General features: G+C 45.5%; 1 protein-coding gene across 1 annotated transcript in view; it reads left to right on the top strand.

The window, feature by feature from the left end:
* Positions 1-15998, top strand: part of Ppp2r5c (protein phosphatase 2, regulatory subunit B', gamma) — a gene marked incomplete at its 5' end in the record, with an annotated part of 130446 nt that overhangs the window by 16904 nt on the left and 97544 nt on the right. The window contains 1 exon segment of the mRNA XM_013507826.1: positions 8176-8344. Coding sequence (XP_013363280.1) covers positions 8176-8344 — 169 coding nt within the window.

Below are 15998 nucleotides of genomic sequence, written 5' to 3' on the forward strand. Positions count from 1 at the left end.
AAACAAACTATATGATATGAGAAGAAGGAGAGAGAAGTGGTACAAAGGATCCTGTTGGCAACCAGAAAGATGTTTATAGAATCAGATACTGGTTAAAAAAACTGATAAGAAATAGAAGATTAAAAAGGAGAAAAATCATATGGGGCATAAAAATAAGAGGGAAAAAAATGAAAGGGAGAAAATTTTAAAGAGAAAAGAGAAAAAATAAAGAAAAAAGAAATAAGAAAAGAGATAAGAAACAAAGAGGAAGGACAAAGGAAATTTTCCCAAACCCTAATAAACTGGTAAAGAAGAAACAAGGAAAGGAAAGAGAAAACAATAATGACAATGAAAAAAACACACACACAAAATTTTTTTCTCTATGATTTTGAGTGTGTGTTTTTCTTCTAGGATCTACAATTTTGGTGCACTATCCAAGTCAAGATGTATGCCTGCTTATGCTGGTAGATACAGAAGGCAGTCAGAGCCCACATCCCTGCTGGATGCAGGCACCAGAGGCATAGGAGTAGGGCAAGGGTGCAGTGGCCGTGGGGTTGGGGCCTTTGTCCTTTAGCTCAGACTCCTTAGGGGGTCTCTTTTCAGCCTGACCATGCCTTCCGGACCACGGCCATGTCTGTGTCTGTCTCTCATCCAGACTGTGGGAGCATAGCTCTGGGAGCCCCAAAGTGAAGTTGTCCCACTGCTGCTCTGAGGCCCAGGTTTCAAACAATCAGCCATTCCCTGGAATGGTGTCTGACCAAGCACTCTCTCAAGAGAAGTGGCTGGCCCTGGGACTGCACTCATTCACCAACTGTTGCCTGTCGAACACGCCGGTCCCAGTCCGGTCCACTGCCGCTTTTCTTCCTGAAGCCTTCTGGCACCCCCAGCTGAAGCCTTCTAGAACTCTGTAGATCTGGGCTCCCTTTCCTGTAAGCCACAAGCCCAGAGCTGGGGTGAAAGAGCAGACTGTCCCTTCCCTTCTCTGCATTGTGTTCTGCATCTTCAGTTTCTCTGTAAGACTGAAGGCTTATTCTTTCAGAAGCTTGGCAGGAGGAGGCAAAGAGCATTTCATGTAGAAGAAACAGGTGCTGTCATGGGCCCTGTTCAGAGAACTCCTGGAAGGAGCCCGGCAAGCCTAGGGTAAAATGTATGTGTTCAAAGGCTTTGGAAAGGGAAATCTATAGGAGAACAAAAACGGGTGGAGAAAAGGCTAGGGGTGGCTAAGGATGATAGATCCCCATCACCCAGCTTTGTCATCGTCAGATGCCACCAGGACTGCTTATTTAGCCCACCCCAACTTATCTCTCCTTACGTTATTTTGAATCAAATCTGAGCCATAAAGACTATCCTTCAATAAGGACTTTTTAAAAACTAACATGTATTGTGCATAGCAACACAGTTCAGCATGATACTTCAGTTCATGCATAGAGCGTACATCAATCAAACCCAGCTTCCCTTTATCCACCCTAATAAAAACTATTCTGCATTCAGATTGGCTTCCATAAAGCATGCTCTGGGCCTTTTGAGGATTTAGGGGATCGTCTGGGAGGGCAATACTGGGGATCAGATGAAGGTCTCACACATGCCAGGGAAGCACTCTGCCACAGAGCTACACGCCCTGCCCTTACTTCCACACATGAGAGAACATGTACTGTCTCTCTACGCTTGGCTAATTTCATTTAACGTGATGTCCTCCATTTCCATCCATGTGCTTCAAATCAGATTTTATCTCCACGTGCACACCATATTTTGTATCCATTCACCTGTGACAGGCTCTTTGGCTGCTCCTACGTCTTTGCTTGTGAATACTGCCGCAGTAAACGCCGATATGCAGGTGTCTCTTTAGTGTGCTGATCTCACTTCCTGTGGATGTTTACCGGAAGTGGGTTGCTGGATCATATGGTTGGTCTGTTCTTAGTTGAGGGAGGGACCTCCACGTTGTTCTCTGTAATGCTTGCACTGATTTACGATCCCTACAACAGTGGTGGGTCCCTTCTCGCCACATCCTCACGAGCCTTTCTTCTTTATAACTGTAACCATTCTAACTGAGGCGAGGTGGTACCCTACCGTAGTTTTGGTTTGCGTTTCCCTGGTGGCTAATGATAGCACTTTTTCATATATTTATTGGCCATTTGTATTTCTTTTGAGAAGAGTGTGTTCAGATTTCTTGCCCATTTTTTAATTGGACTCCTTGTTCTGTGTGTGTGTGTGTGTGTGTGTGTGCACGTGCACACATGTGTATATCTGTGTGTGTCTGTGTGTGCGCACATGCACGCATGTGTATATCTGTGTGTGTGTGTCTGTCTGTCTGTGTCTGCCTGTGTGTTCTTTATAGATTCTGGATATTACTCCTGTATTAGATGAGTATTTGGCATGTATTTTCTCTCATTCTGTAGGTTGTCTCTTTGCTGTATCATTTCTTTTGTTGTGCAAAAAGGTTTTGTTTTGTTTTATTTTGTTTATTTCTTTTTTTCTTTATTTCTTTATTTCTTTATTTTGTTTATTTCTTTATTTCTTTATTTCTTTTTCTTTTTTTTGAGACAGGGTCTAGCTATGCGGTTCAGGCTGGTCTTAAACTCACAATGTGGCCCAAGCTGGCCTTGAACTCACAGCAGTCCTCCTGCCTCAGCCTCCTGAGTGCTGGGATTACAGGTGTGTGCCACCACACCCAGCCAGTTTTTATTTTATATAATCCAGTGTGTTAATTTTGGTTTTGTTTCCTTTGCTTTTATCACACCTACAAAGCTTAACAGTGAGTATTCAAGTTGCCGCTGCTCCTGCTTCCCTTTTTCAGTTGATTAGAGTCCACATCCAAATATTACAGTTGGTTGTTATGTGTCCTGTGTCTCTTACTCTGTGTAGTTTTCTCTCTTTTTTTCTCCTTGCATTTTAATTGTTAATGAAATCAAATGGTTCATACGCACATGAAGGATATGGTTCTTAACCAAGGATGATTTTTGCCACCTGGGGGTGGGCCGCAGTATTTGGCAGTGTCTGGAGACATTCTTGGCTGTCACAGCTTGAGGAAGGGAGGCACTTGCTTCTAGTGGGCTGAGGCCCGGGATGTTGTAAGTGTCCTGCAGCATACAGTGCAGACCCCAGAAACAAAGGGTTGCCTGGCCAGGTAGCATGCTGCCGCATAACTTCACCACACGCTGTGTCTTGCAAATTTCCTCTCTTTCCAAACTGCATGCTCCCTTCTCCATCATGTTGCTGCCAACTGGAGGTTAGACCCAAGCCTGGGTCAGCCTGGGCCAAGCCTGGGTCACATTCAGACTGGACCCTGTGGGAGGCAAAAATACTTCCTTAAGGAGTCTGTCATCAAATACCAGATAGTCTCTGGCACGTTAGTGGTAGCAGTTGGGTCAGTCCATTATAAAACTGCAGAGGGGAGAATTTTGAAAGACAGTGGAGAGTGGAATTGCTGCAACGTGGGGTAAAGGGAAGAGGCAGTATTGGAATCAACCCAGGATCCGGGGCTGTGGACCAAGCAGGCTTGAGTCTGGCTGTGTCACACACCGCGTGATCCCAGGTCCTGCCTCATGCTCTGATCCATGGTTTCCTGTCTGTAAAGTAAAGGCACTGTAGTACTGTGACAGCGCCTGGAGGACACAGGGCAGCTCTGCAGTAGCTGCTCCCGCAAGCTCCACCCGTGCCTTGCCCATCTCCGGGTTACAGGCACCGTGAGGACAGGGCCACGCTGTGTCCTCCCCAGTGTCCAGCACACACGGGCACTGCCCAGACATCTGCAGAGGAGTAGGGACCATCAGAGGGGGTGGGGAAGGCAGGCAAGGCGTCTGTGGTTGGGAATTCCACGCAGGCAGTACTCCTGGCCACGTCAGTGAGTGTGTGCTGGCCACTGGGGTTTGGAGCTGAGGAAGAATACTGTTAACAGCTGCCTTGCTTTTGTCCTCCGCCCACTGACCCCCTCGGGCCTGCCCTACTCTCATCAGGCCTTGTCCCTCCCTCCTCCTCCTGGACAGTGACCCCTGGCAGGCGCCCTCATACTGCTTTCCATGCACACACATGAAGCCAGCAGACCAGCGGGGTCTGTGGCCCTGACCATGCTTTTTCCTCTTCTGTCCTGTGGTCCCTGCAGACTTCGGTCCAAGCCCCAATCCTGGCTCAACCGTTCTCTCAGCTGTGTCTCCCTTCTGTGGGCCAGTGACACTGGCACCTGGGCACCTTCCGCCTTTGCCACTTTGAGCCATCACAGCCCGCCCGGACCTGCTGCTTCCTTCCCAACCAGGGTTCTCACAACTGTTGCCAATCCTCTTGGCCTCCCGCTTCATCCTCAGCAAAGCGCAGCCTCAGGAAGTGGGCCACACCCAGACGCAAGCTTGGGGTAGCCCATGCTCAGTCATTTGGGGCATGTGACAGGGCGATGTCTTTCCTCACCGACTCTCTGCACTTCCTTCCATGGGGCCACACACCCCACTTGTCTAATTCCTCAGCCCCTTCGTGGTCTCTTCCTCCTCCTGCCTCTCCTCCGTTTGTCCTGTTCTGCCAGGAGGTGTCCATCCCTAAGACCTGAGTGACCACTTAGATACCATCAGCTTCATGTTCACATCACTAGCCCAGGCAGGATTTCCTGGGTGCCCACGGGGTGGCGGGCAGGACTGTCCTGAGCACTGGGACGTGGAGGTGAGGAAGCCAAATTAGAGCTTGCTATCTCTAGGGCAGGGTAGGTGGAATTAGCGGGGAAAGCAAGAAAAGAAAGACAAGCCCACTTCGGATTCATGGAATAAGGAAAAGCAAGTGGAATCATCTCTGGAAGAGGGGGGAAGGAACTTGGGACTCTTCATGTTGTACATAGCGGAACTGCCACATAGAGACCTCAAACAGTATGGTGTCACTTGAATTTGTTCCTCTCATGTAGCGGTGGCCCTCCCACAGTCCCCCAGTCTGTTTTGGCCAAAGTGGAGCGCTCTCCCTGGGCCCCTCCCTCACATCCTCCCTATCTTCCAGCACTCTTCATTTACCTGAGTGTCTCGAACTGTCCTGTCTGCCACATTTCCCTGACACGGCTGCCCAAGCTCATGTCTTCACCTCTTGTTTAGACTACCAGGCAGGACCTCCTCTGAGCTCATGTGCCCCCCCTCCTGAGCCACACTGGCCTTGTAGAAAGGGAGATCTGCTCCTGCCATTGCCCTGTGACACTTCTGACTTGCCTCCTGGCTGCCCTTCAGATGGCTATCAGAGCTCTCGCCTGGGCCAGGCACCTGCCCACAGCGCTGGAGGCCCTGTGGCCCGGCTGAGCCTGTGCAGGCCCCATGGCTCCCTCCTCAGAGAATCCCTCTCTAGCCTGGCAGTCCCCAGGGTACCCACAGACCTCACAGAGGTAGCTGAGCCAGAAAGGCCCTGCCCTCCTGGGGGGTTCACAGTCTGTCAGGAAGAAAGCTGGCTACCTCATAGTTGACAGAAGACTAAAATGACATTGTGCTAGGGCTGAGAGCCCCTGACATGGCATAATACGATGCAGGACCCCACTGGCTAGTGCTGTGCTGGTCCTCTGAGGAGAGAAGAGAGCCACTGATTGCCACTGAGGGATATAGACCTGAGGAGCCAGGGAGGATGATGGGAGGCCTGGGAAGAGGTTTTATACCTGGCATGAAGCTAGCGGGAACTGGACTGTCATCACAGTGGGTTAGGAGTGGGCAGGAGATGATTTTATTCTGGAAGATCATTCTGCCTCTTCTAGGTCGAGGGGTCTGGAGGGAGCCAGAGTGAGGCAACAGCAGGGCTCAAGGGAGAAGAGCCCTTTCGTGGGTGTCCACAGGTCTGAGGATGAGTTTTTATTTTCTCAGACGTTCAAAAGCTCACTTCAACATGTTTCCCTACAAGGGCTGTCTTACCTGTGGATTTGACCTAATTATGTGCGTGGCTTACCAGATCACCAAGTGTGGCCGTACACCCGTGGTTATGTAAGGTGCTCTTAGGGTAGGAAGTAGCCAGGGAGTTGGTTTTGTTCATCTCTCTACCCATTATATGTGCAACACTAGATCAGCCATTGTAACAAAATGAAAAGGAGATAGAGAGTGTGATCTACTGGATCATGTGTGTGTGATTTAACATTTAAAACAAGGACAGTTTCTGGGAGTAGCTCTCGGTGACTGGAGTTTTCTAAGGGCATCCCAAGAAAGCTGAGCAGATGCATTTTAAGTGGGGCATTCTGTGGAGGAGTGCGTTACAGGAGGGGTAAGGAAGAGGGCTTTCGTGATCAGATGTAGAATGACAGATGTTGTGTTAGTCAGTGTCTCGTCACTGTAACAATACACCGACACAGGCTGCTTATGAAGGGAAAGATGTGCACAGCTCAAGTTTTGGAGATTCGAGGGCAGAGTGCCTGCACTGGCTCAGCTCTAGTGAGGGCCCCTGGAGTCAGATGGCAGGGGAGGGAGTGTGTGTCAGAGTGGGCAGTCATGTTTCAGACCAGCAGCAGAGAGTAGGAAGGCCCCACCGTCCCTCCAGAGGGCACACTGCCAGGGACACAGAGCCTCCCAGTAGTCCCACCTCCTAAAGACCCACACCACCTGCAGCACCACCACCTGGGGGCCAGATTCCCAACACAGGCACCTTTGCGGGGAACATAAACCAGATTCAAGCTGTAACGGATGTCAAGGCCAAAGCCTCGGAAAATACATTTTGACCCAGAAGCCCCAGGCTATGGGAGGGAAGGGAATGGGAACGTAGACTGCTTACCCCTAGGTCAGAATTCTGTGTGCCATGATGAGTAGTTTCATCTTGGAAAACGCTTTCCGAGTATTCTTAAACAGCTTATGAAAAAATAGAGCAGCTCTTTCTGCTTCGGACAGTTCCATTAGGGAGGAGGGCAGATGTGTTCAGGGCTTGAGTTGGAGTGCCCAGCCCTGTGGCCCTGCGTAATTGGAATGGGCTGGGGCATTTGTGCTGTGGGTTAGAACTTGGTGACTTTTTGTAACGCACATCTGCGCAGAAACGAGCCCCGCCGCTTTGGGCAGACAGAGGAAGGACCGCGGTGCACGTGCTGGGTGAACCGTGGAGGCCGACACTTGCATGGCAGTGGTAGTCGTCACTGCTCGGTGAGGTGGCAGCAAACATGGCATGCTGTCCTCTGGTCATTGCCCAGGAAGCCCACCAGTGGGGGTCCCAGGCCAAATGAGCTCCGGGGTCCACATGGGCCCGGGGGGGACAGAGGACCCTGGTCGCTCTGCCGTGTGTGTCTGTGGCCTCTCCCCCACGGGTCGTGAGTACCTGAGCGCTGCACTGTGGCCGCCACAGGGCTTGGACGCCTGAGGGCAGCAGTGCTGTCTGGAGATGAGTGCGTGAGTCAGGCGCATGGAGGTGGATGAGTGAAAGAGAGGCCAGGAGGAAGAGCTGCTCCTGGCCGCGGGGAAGCTCCCTTATATAGCCTTCACTGAGTTCGGAGGGCTGAGTGCTGAGCTTGTGATGAAAACCTGTCATTTTAGGAGGTGTCCACCATATTTGCTACCATATTTGTACAAAGGACCACAAACCTAATGGCTTACACTAACAGCACACTTAACCATCTTATAGTTCTGGAGTCCTGAGTCTGATGTGGAGCTGAAGAGAAGGTCTGAGCAGGCCTGCGCAGCCTCTGGAGGCTGCCGAGAAACCCTCTTCTCACCCTGCGGCTTTTAGAGGCTGCCTGAGCTCTGGCTGCCGTCTCCTCCTGGCCTTCACAGCCAGCAGACAAGGCCTCGGCTCTCTCTGCTCTCTGACCTCTTCCACATCTCATGGTCTTCCCTGCTGGCCCTGCTGCCTCCCTCCTGAAAGGACTTGGCTGATGACTGTGGGCGCATATGATAACCAGGGTCTCTTCCCATCGCAAGCCCCTGAACTTAGTCGCATCTGCAGTCTCTTGCCAAGACACGTGTTCACAAGTGTGAGGGCTTAGGCTGTGCTGGGGGTGGTGGGTCGTCATGCTCAGCTCACCCTATCAGCCTCTGTGGGCAAATACTTAGAATTCAGAGTCTGGAGGAGACAGAGAATAGGTATCCCTGAGAGCTTCTCACAGCCTGGCACCGCTGGAGGTGGGCTGCAGCCTGACCCACCAGCAGCAGCAAGGAGTCGTGTCCACTGTGGAGTGAGAGGCTCTGTCCCGGACCAAGATTTGTGTGCATTCTTTTGCTAATTTTGATCATGCTATATATACAGCATTTTACTTAATCATTTGTTTTTATTTTATTTTGGAAGCAAATTTCCAGCAGAAAAAACAGTGTTTTGGCTGTCCAGTCTTCAACATCTACTAAAATAAAAGCACCACCACCCCCCCCTCAGCCCACGGCGAAGAAAGACAAACGGCAGAATTCATCACGGTTTAACGCCACTAATAGAGAACTGCAAAAACTACCATCTTTGAAAGGTAAATTTTGTAAAAGTTAAACTTGTGGCTATTCGGGAGAAAGAGTTATGTCTGGGTAGTTCGTTAGCTTCTTATTCCTTTGCTGTGTTTATATTTTGCGGGACCTTTTTACTTGAGGTTTTCTTAGATTGAATGCATTGACTTATTTACTCAACTAACATTTTAAAATTTTGGGAGTGTTAAGATAAAAATCTAATAGTGAGTGTATTATAAGTATACAACACTAAGAAAACAGGAAATAAAGCCTTTTCATACTGATTGTGAGCTAGCCAATTTTTCTTTCAAGTAATATTCTAGGTTAGACCTTTTAATAATTCAGGAAGGAGTTTTTACAAGTAGAATAATTGTAAGTTATAGTAGAACCTGTTCATTCTTCTGATGTTAAAGCAGTAAAGAAGTAAGTGTGGCGTGGCAGCACATGCCTGTAATCTCAACACCCAGGAGGCTGAGGAAGACCAACGTGCATTCAAGGCCAGCCTGGGCTGCACTGTGGGTTCAAGGCCAGCCGGGACTACATAGCGAGATCTCATCTCAAAACAACAAAACAAAACAAGAGAAAGAAGTAGCTGTAATGTTTTGGGGGCTTTCTTTGTTATGATTCATTTGGAAATCACCTCTAACCAAGATTCTTGGTCTGAGGTTAGGCAGGGAAAAGTGCTCACATGGCCTAGTGCCCCTTTCTGAGTGTGTTCAATCCCAGAAGTTTTCCTTCAGATTTTGAAATTGAGGTGTTTAAAACCTTATCGAGAAAATTAGGGTAAAGACCCTACAGTCCTTATGAAAGGTTTCCTTCTGAAAACCTCTGTATTTGCAAAAATAGAAGACTGGTACACTAAATTTAAAAAACATCTTCCATACCTTAAATCTGTAATAGTGGGGTTCTATAATTAACTGTCACTGAGTATACACTCAGTGAGAGTAGGGGTTTATCTTCTTTATCCCTGTATCCTGAGTATCTCCCACACCTTGGGCACAGAGGGAATGTTGGGCAGGCGTGTTGGGGAGAGGGATGACTTGGGGGAGCAGATGGACACATGGGTGATGGGTGGATGAATGGGTAGATTTATGGATCAGTTCTTGCTCTTTGCTTGCTAAATCCTCAGGCTCCGCACTCACTGCATTTTTCAGGGCTTGTATTTGCTGTAGCTTTGTGGTAGATAGCAGACATACTGCTTTACTTTTGGTGGCTCTCCTCCCTCCCAGACAGTCTGTGCCTTTCTGATGCTGCTCACTCCCAGCCAGCAGATGTCCACTGGTGCCTGTGAAAGAAGGCCCTGTTCTAGGTCCTGGAGGCGCCCCGCACCGAACAAAACTAAGCCCCTGCTCTCCTGGATTCGGATGTTTGGGAGTATTGAGCCTTCATGTTCCAAGCCCGTCCCTCACTCCCGTCATGCCTGGAGTCTGGCCTTTGCTGTAATGAGGGCGCGCTGGGTACCCTTGCCCCTTTCGTGCACAGATCAGAGCTCAGGCAGGTTCCAGCACAGGCCCAGGTATGCTTCCTGTCTTCCTTTCCTCTTCTGGGAGTCTGCACACAGCTCTTTCTCCAGGCTGTTTGCTCCGCTTCTGGTTGTTGCTATCAACCTCCATTCCCTCCTTTTCTCACGGGAGCTAGTAAGAATGGTATGCAGTGTTCTTCCGCTGACACTGAAATTTCCCATTCCACAGAAGGGAAATTCCGTAGTTAGTCCCCATATCCAGGAGCATTTCACACTGACCAAGCCAGTTCCTCTTACTAGTCCTGTGGGATAATTCTTTCTCAGGTATTCTAAAATATCAGTTCCTCCGTGTGTGGACTACAGTAAAACATCTAGTTCAGAAAATACAGGAATTGATTGACAGCACAATAAAGTTATATATGAATTTGAGGAAGATTAACACTCATGATACCTTTTTCCCTCCTGAGAAGATTGTTTTTCTCTGCATTTTTTATTAAAAGATTTTTGTGGGGCCAGGCATGGTGACACACACCTCTAATCCCAGCGCTCAGGAGGCTGAGGCAGGAGGATCATCGTGAGTTTGAGGCCAACCTGGGCTACATAGTGATTCAAGGCCAGCCTGAACTGCAGAGGGAGACCCTGTCTCAAAAAAAAAAAAAAAAAAAAATTGTGGTTTTCCTGTAAACCTCTACCTTTTCACTAAATTTAGTCCTAAATGTTTGGTAGTTTTTGTCATCCTTGTGACTGGATTATATTTTTTTCCATTTCTGCTTCAAGTTGGTTTTTGTTAACTGAAAAGTGATTTTCTTACACCATTATCTTAACGAATTTTCTTACTGACTCTAATGATTCTTTTACTAGGATCTATCCAAATAGTCCTGTCATTGGTAATTAGCTCTTTTATGTTTCTTCCAGTGTTTATACCAATATATGTGAGTTGCTCTAATCTTATTATACAGCTACCAGGACCAATTAAATAGAGGCAGTGAGGGGAGAGCAGGCTTCCTGTTTGTTCTATTTTAGTGAAACACTTCAGCATCACTGCACGTAGCGTAAAGGAGGCTCTTGGTTCTGGAAGTCTTTAGCAGGTGGGCAGTGGGGGTCCAGGCTCCAACCCATGTGGCCCCAATGGGTGGTGTGGACTGGGTGGTCCTGTACCAGGGCATGGTGAATCTTACCAAGTGCCGTGTGATTTTTCTCTTTAAAATGTGAAGGCAGTGTGAGCTTTCCCGAAGGCGAGCCGCAGGTTTCTGTGCAGCCCCTTCACACTGCCCTCTCACAGTGCGGGTCGGTGCAGCAGGGTCTGGGGCTAATGACTCGTGGAATGGGCAGGGTTAAAAGGCTGCCTGAGGACCCACTGGGTGAGCGCGCGCCTCTGCAGGCGTGTACAGCTTCCCTCTGCCTGGGTCCCTGTAGAGTGGGTCACACTGTAACCGGCGCGGGTGCTGTGTAAGGGGTCTTTTCATCTCTTCTGCACCTGCAGTGCTTATGTCTCCTTAGGAGTTTGTTTTCTTTTGACTGTTTTGTTTGTGTTCAGTATCATTCATCTCCACCCTTTACTTTTTTTTATATATCTACCCTTTTTAATTATCCTCTTCTTTTATCCTTTTCCTCATTTATTAAGTCAGATACAAGGGCCAGGGATATAGTTCAGCAGCACAGCGCCTTACCTGGCGAGCGCAAGCTCCTGAATTCGATTCCTGGTACAAAAAAAAAAACTAAGTCAGAGTTCACTTATTTTCAGGTTGCTTTTTAATAATCAAAATATTAAAACCATGTATTCCTCTGAGAATACCTTCAACTGTGCCTAGTTTTTTTAACTGTTCATTAGAGTTTTATTGAGGCATAATTTACTTGCCCTAAAATTCACTCATTGTAAGTGGAAAGTTCATTTGTGTTGAGTTGTGTGACCCCAGTGCCCCAGTTCTGGAACGTTTCCATCACCCTCGGCAAGTTCTCTCTCGCCCATTTGCAGTTCACTCCTGCTCCCATCTGCAGCCTCAGGCAGCTGCTGGTCCACTTCCTGTCTCCAGATTTGAAACCACACAGTGTGTGGTCTTCTTTTTTAAGTGATTGATCTTTATGTTCATCAATTTTCAAAGTAATAGCTCAATATCTTCCTGTGATAAGAATCTTTGTTTTGTTTTAATTGACACATAATAACTGTAATACTTGTGGTGTACAGTGTGATAATTTATAAGGACAAATTGGTGAAACCTGTTTGTACAATTCTATGAATTAATATTTATAATTAAAAAATAAAAATAGAATCAGGGTAGCTAGCATTTATATTTCCTAAAACATTTACAATTTCTTTGTGTTTCAGAATCTTCAAACTCTTCTAGTTATTTTGAAATAATAATAAGTTGTAACCTAGCCACCCTACTACCCTACAGAACCCTGGAACTTTTTCCTCTCATCTGACTGTGTTTCAACACCTGTCACCCAGCCCCTCTCTGCTGCCCTGCTCTCTGCTCTCCTCAGCCTTCAGTGTTTACTCTTCTCTCAGAGTTTCCACACATTAGCGAGAACTTGCAGCATTTGTCTTCCTGTGTCTGGTTCATTTCATTTCATGTCCTCCAGTCCTGTCCATGTTGCCACAGAACGCAGGATCCCATTCTTTGTGTGGCTCGGTAGTGTTCCACGGTACGTATGCACCACATTTCCTTTGTCCACTCATTCTCCGTAGGCATCTCAGTTGATTTCCTATCTTTGCTTTTTAACATGGGAGTTCAGATGTTTTGTAGCGTACTGATTTCATTTCCTCTGGATGTTTACCCAGAAGTGGGATTGCTGGGTCGTATGGTCATTCTATTTTTAGTTTATTGAGGTACATGTATGCTGTTTTCCATAATGGCTACACCAATTTATGTTTCCACCAATAGTATATAAGTTCATATTTCCCTGGTGATTAGTGATGTTGAGAATTTTTTCATCTACTCACTGGCCATTTGTATATTTTCATTTAAGCAGCATTTACTCAGACTGTTTGCCCCGTTTAAAAATCAGACCACTAAGGATTTTTTTCTCCTGAGTTTCTTTCATATTCTGTGTATTAGTTCTTCATCAGAGGAATAGTCTGCAAACACTTCCTTCCATTCTGTAAGTTGTTTCTTTTGCTGTGCAGGGACTTCTTAGTTTGATATAATCCCATTTGCCTTTTTGCTTTTATTACCTCTGCTTTTGGGATCTTAGCAAAAACTGTTTGCCCATACCAATGTCTCAAAGTGTTTTCCCTATGTTTTCTTCCAGTAATTTCATAGTTTCAGGTCTTACATTTAAGTCTGTGGTCCACCTTGAGTTGATTTTGATAGATAGTGAGAGACAGGGTTCTGGCTTCATCCTTCTGTATGTGGATATCCAGTTTTCTCAGAACCATTTACTACACAGATGGTTCTTTCTCTAGGGTATTTTCTGGATATTTGTGGTAAATCAATTGGCTATGGGTGTGTACATTCATTCCTGGGCTTTCTGTTCTGATGCATTGGTCCACGTGTCAGTTTTTATGCCACTGCCCTACTGTTTTGATTATGTAGTTTTATAGTATATTTTGAAGTTAAGTATTGTGATGTCTCCAACATTATTTTTTCTGATGAACACTGTTTTGGCCATTGGAGGACTTCTGTGGTTCCATTATAAATATTATGATTGTTTTTCTATTGCTGTGAAGAATGTTGTTGGTATTTTAATGGGAATTACATTAAATCTGTAGATTTTCTTGCATGCTAGTTTACTAATACTAATTTTTCCAATTCATGAAGCTAGGCTCTCTTTTCATTTTTGTGTGTCTACTTAGATTTCTTTCATCAGTATTTTGTAATTTTTATTCTAGAGATCTTTCACATCCTTAAATTTATTCCTGAGTATTTTATTTTATTTTGTTACTTATATCTGTTGTTAATAGGCAAGTTTATTGTTCATGTGCAGAAATGATACTAATTTTTTAATAAATGATTTTGTGCCTTATAACTGTCCTGAATGCACTGATCAGTTACAATAAAATTTTTGTTGGTGTCTTTAGGTTTATCTCTATGTAAGATTATGTTGTCTGTGAAAATATAATCTTGACTTCCTCCTATATGATTTGGATGCCCTTTATTTCTTTGTCTGGTTATTGCACTGGCCAGAACTTTCCAGTGCTATCGAGAATAGGTGTGATGGACGTGAACATCCTTGTCTTGTTCCAGATTGTAAAGAAAATGCTTTCAGCTTTCCTCCATTCAATATATGCAGGCTTTATCATATTGAGGCAGGTTTCTTCTATACCTAATGCACTGAAGGCCTTTACTCATGAAAGGATATTAAATTTGTTCAAATGCATTTTCTATATTGTTTAGATCCTCTCTCTTTTTTCTTAATCTAGATAAAGGTGCATTGACTTTATCTTTTTTAAAAAATCAATTTTTGTTTCCTTAATCATTTGTGTGAATCTCAATTTTGTTTATATCTGCTCTGATCTATATTATTCCCTTCCTTGTACTGATTTTGAGTTGGATTAGTTCTTTTCTAATTCCTTGAGTTACATCATTGTTTGAAATCTTTCTCTTTTCCCTGTCTTTCTTTTTTGCGTGTGTGCACGTAGACGTTGTTGCTAGAAGCTTTCCTCAGCACTGCTCTTGCTGCACCCTATAGGCTTTGGAGACTTGTGTCCCCATGTTCATTTCTCCAGTGCACTTCCAATTGTTGCTGACTGGCTGCTCACGTTGGAGACGTTACTTATTTCCCTGTATTCATATAGTTTCTAAAACTCCTCCTGGTGATCTCTAGTTTATTCCAGTGTGGACAGAGGAGATACATGGTATGGCCTTGAGTAGTTTTAATTGGTTAAGACTTGTTTTTGTCCTGATATACCATCTATCCCAGAGAATGTTGTATGTACTGAAGATAGGAGTGTGAATTCTGCACCTGTTAGAGGAAGGGTTCTGTAAATGTCTTTCAGGTCTGTTTGATCTGTAGTGTAGTCGAAGCCTGAGTTCTCTGTTGATTTGTGTGTGGTGTAATCTGTCCACACACAATCGGAAGTGGGGTGTGTGGATGGAGGCGGGGTGTTGGAGTCCTATATATTATTGTATTAGAATCTCTCTCCCTTTAGACCTAATAATATTTTCCGCGTGTACTTGAGTATTCTACTGTTGGAAGCACATATATGTACATGTGTTACATCCTCTTGTTGAATTGATCTTTCATCGTTATTTAATGACCCATGTCTCTCTCTTTATAGGTTTTGACTTAATGGCTGTCTAACATAAGCGTAGCTAGTCCTACTCAATTTTGCTTTTCATTTGCATGGAGTATCTTTTCCCATCCCTTCACTTTCAGTCTGTGTGTGTCTTTACCAGTGAAGTGAGTTTCTTGTACAGCCTTTTAAAAATCCATTCGTCCAGGTGGGCATGGTGGTATACTCCTGTAATCCCAGCACTTACCAGCCTGAGACAGGAGGATCGTCATGAGTTCAAGGCCAGCCTGGGCTACATAGTGAGTTCAAGGCCTGCCTGGATTACATGGTGAGACCGTGTCTCAGAAAATCTGTTCATCCTATCTGTTAACTGTGGCATTAATAGGTAAGAGCATACGCCTATCATTCTGTGGACTGTTTTCTGGTTTTGTAGATCATTTGTTCTTCTTGTTGTTTATCTTGGTGGTTCAGTGGTTCTGTTTGATTCTCTTTTTTGTGTATCTGCTCTGCTAGTAAGTTTTATACTTTTTCCTCATTTTCTACTTCTCTGGAAAAGACTTTAGTTCATTTCTAAAAGATTTGCTAAGTGTAGTATTCTTGCTTGGTACAATATGTGTCTTTTACATGTGGCTCTTCCACTATTACAGTATTTTTGAGGTTCACCACTATTCAGCACTTTCTGGTTTTCTTATGATGAGTAATATTCTGTTATATGGGTATACCCCATGCTGTTTATCCATGGACCCTGTTCAGAGGCATGTGGGTGCTTTTTTTGGTGTTATGAATAATGCTTTTGTGACTATTCAAAGGTAAGTGAACGTATATTTTAATTCCTGCTGGATATACACCTAAGAGTGGGAATTCCAGTTTGTGTCTCTCTAAGAAACGTTCAAACGTTTTTCCCACAAGATTACACCGTTTCACAGTGCCACACAAGGGCTCCCGTGTATCCACATTCTTGCCAACTCTTGTTATTGCCTATCTTTTTGACAGTAGCCTTTTTTGTGGTGTGCGGTGGTGTCTCACTGTGGCTTTAATTTGT

The sequence above is a fragment of the Chinchilla lanigera genome, unplaced genomic scaffold (assembly GCF_000276665.1).
Source record: "Chinchilla lanigera isolate Chin_1 unplaced genomic scaffold, ChiLan1.0 scaffold00137, whole genome shotgun sequence".
In the NCBI taxonomy this organism is placed as follows: domain Eukaryota; kingdom Metazoa; phylum Chordata; class Mammalia; order Rodentia; family Chinchillidae; genus Chinchilla; species Chinchilla lanigera.